Source organism: Triticum urartu, chromosome 7A (assembly GCF_056163025.1).
Source record: "Triticum urartu cultivar PI428250 chromosome 7A, HENAU_Tu73, whole genome shotgun sequence".
In the NCBI taxonomy this organism is placed as follows: Eukaryota; Viridiplantae; Streptophyta; class Magnoliopsida; order Poales; family Poaceae; genus Triticum; species Triticum urartu.
In genome coordinates, this window is record NC_141879.1 from 577733044 (window position 1) to 577736539 (window position 3496).

The 3496-nt window shown below is 48.3% G+C and overlaps 1 protein-coding gene across 1 annotated transcript; it reads left to right on the forward strand.

Annotated features, from left to right (window-relative positions):
- Positions 1-1387: 1387 nt before the first annotated feature.
- Positions 1388-1958, forward strand: LOC125521851 (protein GLUTAMINE DUMPER 6-like). The gene has a single exon (XM_048686911.2). It carries the CDS (start codon positions 1457-1459, stop codon positions 1823-1825), a length of 369 nt encoding a protein of 122 aa, XP_048542868.2. The 5' UTR covers positions 1388-1456; the 3' UTR covers positions 1826-1958.
- Positions 1959-3496: the final 1538 nt, after the last annotated feature.

The following is a 3496-nucleotide window of genomic DNA, read 5'->3' on the forward strand; positions in this document are numbered from 1 at the left end:
TGTACATACACATGATGCTCTTCTCTTTATATGACTACTAGGGGATGGAGGGATAAGTGCCCACTTTAAGGTTAAGTGGAGGGACTTGGTCTATAATGGGCCAATGACTTGTTTCATCTAAGCCCAAGTTTTCCAACACTTACTATTCCCTCCGTCCGAAGTTACTCGTAGCAGAAATGGTTTAAAAATAAATATATTTAAACTAAAATATGTTTCGTTTCATGGACAAATAATTTCCGACGAGAAAGTATTGCAATAGCAACGAACTATGGAGGCAGACGCGCATCGCAATTACCCGGAGCGTATTAGTAATTACCAACGGTCAAGACAGCTCCTAGTACTAGTATCAGTTATACCGCACTGCATCTGCATGGTCTTCTTCTCCCACCAACACCCAAACGCAGCAGGGCACATACCTCGTCGCCCCGTCGATCGTTCATTCCGAAAGAGTCTGACAGCTACCACCGAGCGGCGCATTTGTCTTTTTCTTTCGAAAAGGACCAAGCGGCGCATACACGAACCATCCCAAACCCCTGGACCAGGTTCGTCGACGATCGACTCCTCCTTTCTTTCACGGCAAGGTTCGCTGAACCTCCGTCGCCCTGTCTACGAGTAGTATTGCTCGCTCCACTGATCTGATGTGCCTGCATGGGCTTAATTAGAAACTCAACAGTACGCGCCGGGATTGAAACCGCAACTGCTCCGTCGCATGTACAGCTGACGGCGCAGTACAAAGTTGGTGATCATGCGCTGTTGCCACGCCGCCGTCGGTTTGTTCAAGCCTCCGAATGTGTCTAGGAGCAACAAGGCGTGGACCATCCCGATCCCTGGGCCAAGTTCAGTGGCCGGGCAAGCATGCACCGTCTTCTTTTTTTGCCGAAAGCGTTCGTTTGATTTGCACATGGATAGGTTCCCTGAATTTTCTCCACCCAAAGTTCCGAATTGAACTCTGCCGGTACCAGTACAGTCATACCTGGGCGTTCTCGAATCTCGAGTATCCGCTTCTCGTTTCTCCCAGAGATTTTTGCAGAAAGTTCCAGAACCTTAGATAAGTCACAGAAATTAATTGCAGTACATCGAATTTATTTTATCCAAAGAATCCGGTTTTTATCCAAAGGCAAAAACCAGGTCCCACCATCCAAGCGGCCAAACCCAACCCAGCAGCAGCAGCAACCCAAAGAGAAGCTCCATCGCGCCGCGCCGAGCCGAGCGGCTTCTTTTCCCCGCTCTCTCTCACCCCTCTCCCCCGCGCGCCACCTATAAATACCCCGCCTCCCTCCCCCCTCCCACTCACTCAGACGTCACAGCCACACAGAAGAAGCGAGAAACCCAGCTCTGCCCAGAGAGAGAGAGAGAGAGAGAGAGAGAGAGAGAGAGGGAGGGAGGGAGGGAGGGAGGGAGGGAGGGGGAGGGGGGAAGGGAGAGGGATCGACATCCGTTTGATTCACCGTGCATCATGAGGCCGATCAGAGAAGGCGAGGCGCTGGTGGGGGTCGCCGGGGCTCCGGCGGCGGCCGGCCACGGCGCGCACCCGGAGTTCTGGAGGACGCCGACGCCGTACATCTTCATCGGCTTCACGCTCATGATGGGGATCATCGCCGTGGCGCTGCTCGTGCTCGTCTGCACGCGCCGCAAGCCGTCCGGGTCGTCGCGCCGGGGGAGCGCCGGCGAGGAGGCGTCGGCCCGCGGGATGGTGCCGCTCGACAGGGAGCCCAGTGTCGTCGTCACCATGCCCGGCGACGACTTGCCGTCCTTCCTCGCCAGCGCCAGGCCGTTCGCGTTCCCTGACGCCGTCGAGCCGCCACGCCAGCCGGACGCGGCCTAAGCGCGCGCGCCGCGCCCGTGTTCATCAATCAGATTTCTAGGATTTATCCTAAGTAATCTTGTCACCAGTAGTAGTATCTAGTCGAGGAGATCTGTGAAAGCGAATGAAGTTTCGGCTTTGCATTGCTTGGTTTTGCCTGCTGTCCAGTTCGATTTTCCACTCGCAAATTTCCACGCTTCTCGTTTGGGTGGGTGGTATTAACTACTCCCCGGTCGTCGTCATGCTGGGACTCTGTCTCTCTCGTAGTGGTAAATCTCAACAATGAGTCACGAAGCATTAACCACAAACCATCAACAATGAGAGAACCACTCTCCAATACTGATCCAGATTGATCTGCTGGCATGACACAAAGTGATAAGCACTACGAGTTTGTGCGAAATGACGGAGCTTTACATGATTGCTGTACGCGCACGTTGAAACATGCACACTGAACTTTCGGTTTCCGTTGAAAAAATAAGCAAATTTCATGATTAATTTTAGAACGTAAGTCACAATTCTAGCAACCATTAGCATGTAGTAGGTGAATTAGATGTCATGAACAGCAATTTCGCACACACAACAACCAATACTTCCATAGGCTTCTGATGGTACTGCCAACATATATTCTTCCACCGCACTATATGTGCTCATATCTCTTATGTTAGGTGTTGTACTTGGATTACCACTGCTTGCAATGGACATGGACATGCTCTTCCTATCTTGCATACTAAATCATTTGTTTAGGTTGATTGGCACTCCAGTCAAACAATCATGCTTGTTATGTTCATCATGTTTTATCAATATATTTTTGGTTAACTTAGTGGGAAATTACTCATATTTTCAACAATAAAAAAAACTTCCCGTATCATATTTTCAGAGGTGTTGTTTTGTTCTTGACGACAAGATCATTAATCATTTCATGACCACTATGGTTGGCGAGGATATGTGAGGCATGTTTGTGACCAAGTTCGGGGTCTCGGACACAGAGTGAGTTTATGTCATGGAACAGTACCAGGACTACAAGATGAGTGATGACCATTCTTAGTTGAGCGGGCTAATGAGATACAGTCACTCGCTAAGGAACTTGACTATTTTAATTGTGTGCTACCGAACCAGTTCATTTCCTGAGACATCATTGCCAAGCTTTCTCCTTCGCCGAGGAAATTTGCCATTGTTCTGAAACACAAGAGACATGAGTTTTCCGTTGTGAATCTCATTGGTGATGTTGATGTGGAAGAAAAGATGCGGATAAAAGACACACGTGATGTAGTCCATGAGAGAAATTCTAGGGACTATATCATTCACAAGAAGAATTTGCAACCCAAAAGTTCAAGACCAAGAACAAGAATAAGTATGAGGGCAAATAAAAGTTTGACGGCAAAAACAAAATCTCAGAATCTGCTAACTTTAGGAAGAAATATAAGACCAATTGTCGGTGTATAAAAACATGGGTGTTTCAATACCCTGACTTAGGCATAGACAAGTGATGTCGCTTGAAGCTATGTCGGTATTTCCCCAAAGAGGAAGGGATGATGCAGCACAACTGATACGTCTCCAACGTATCTATAATTTTTTATTGTTCCATGTTATTATACCTGTTTTGGATGTTTAATGGGCTTTGATATGCTCCCTTATATTATTTTTGGGACTAACCTATTAACTGGAGGCCCCGTGCCGGTTTCTTTTTTTTGC

Coding starts and splice junctions, on each gene's coding strand:
- LOC125521851 (XM_048686911.2), top strand. CDS start 1,457: ATGAGGCCGATCAGAGAAGGCGAGGCGCTGGTGGGGGTCGCCGGGGCT.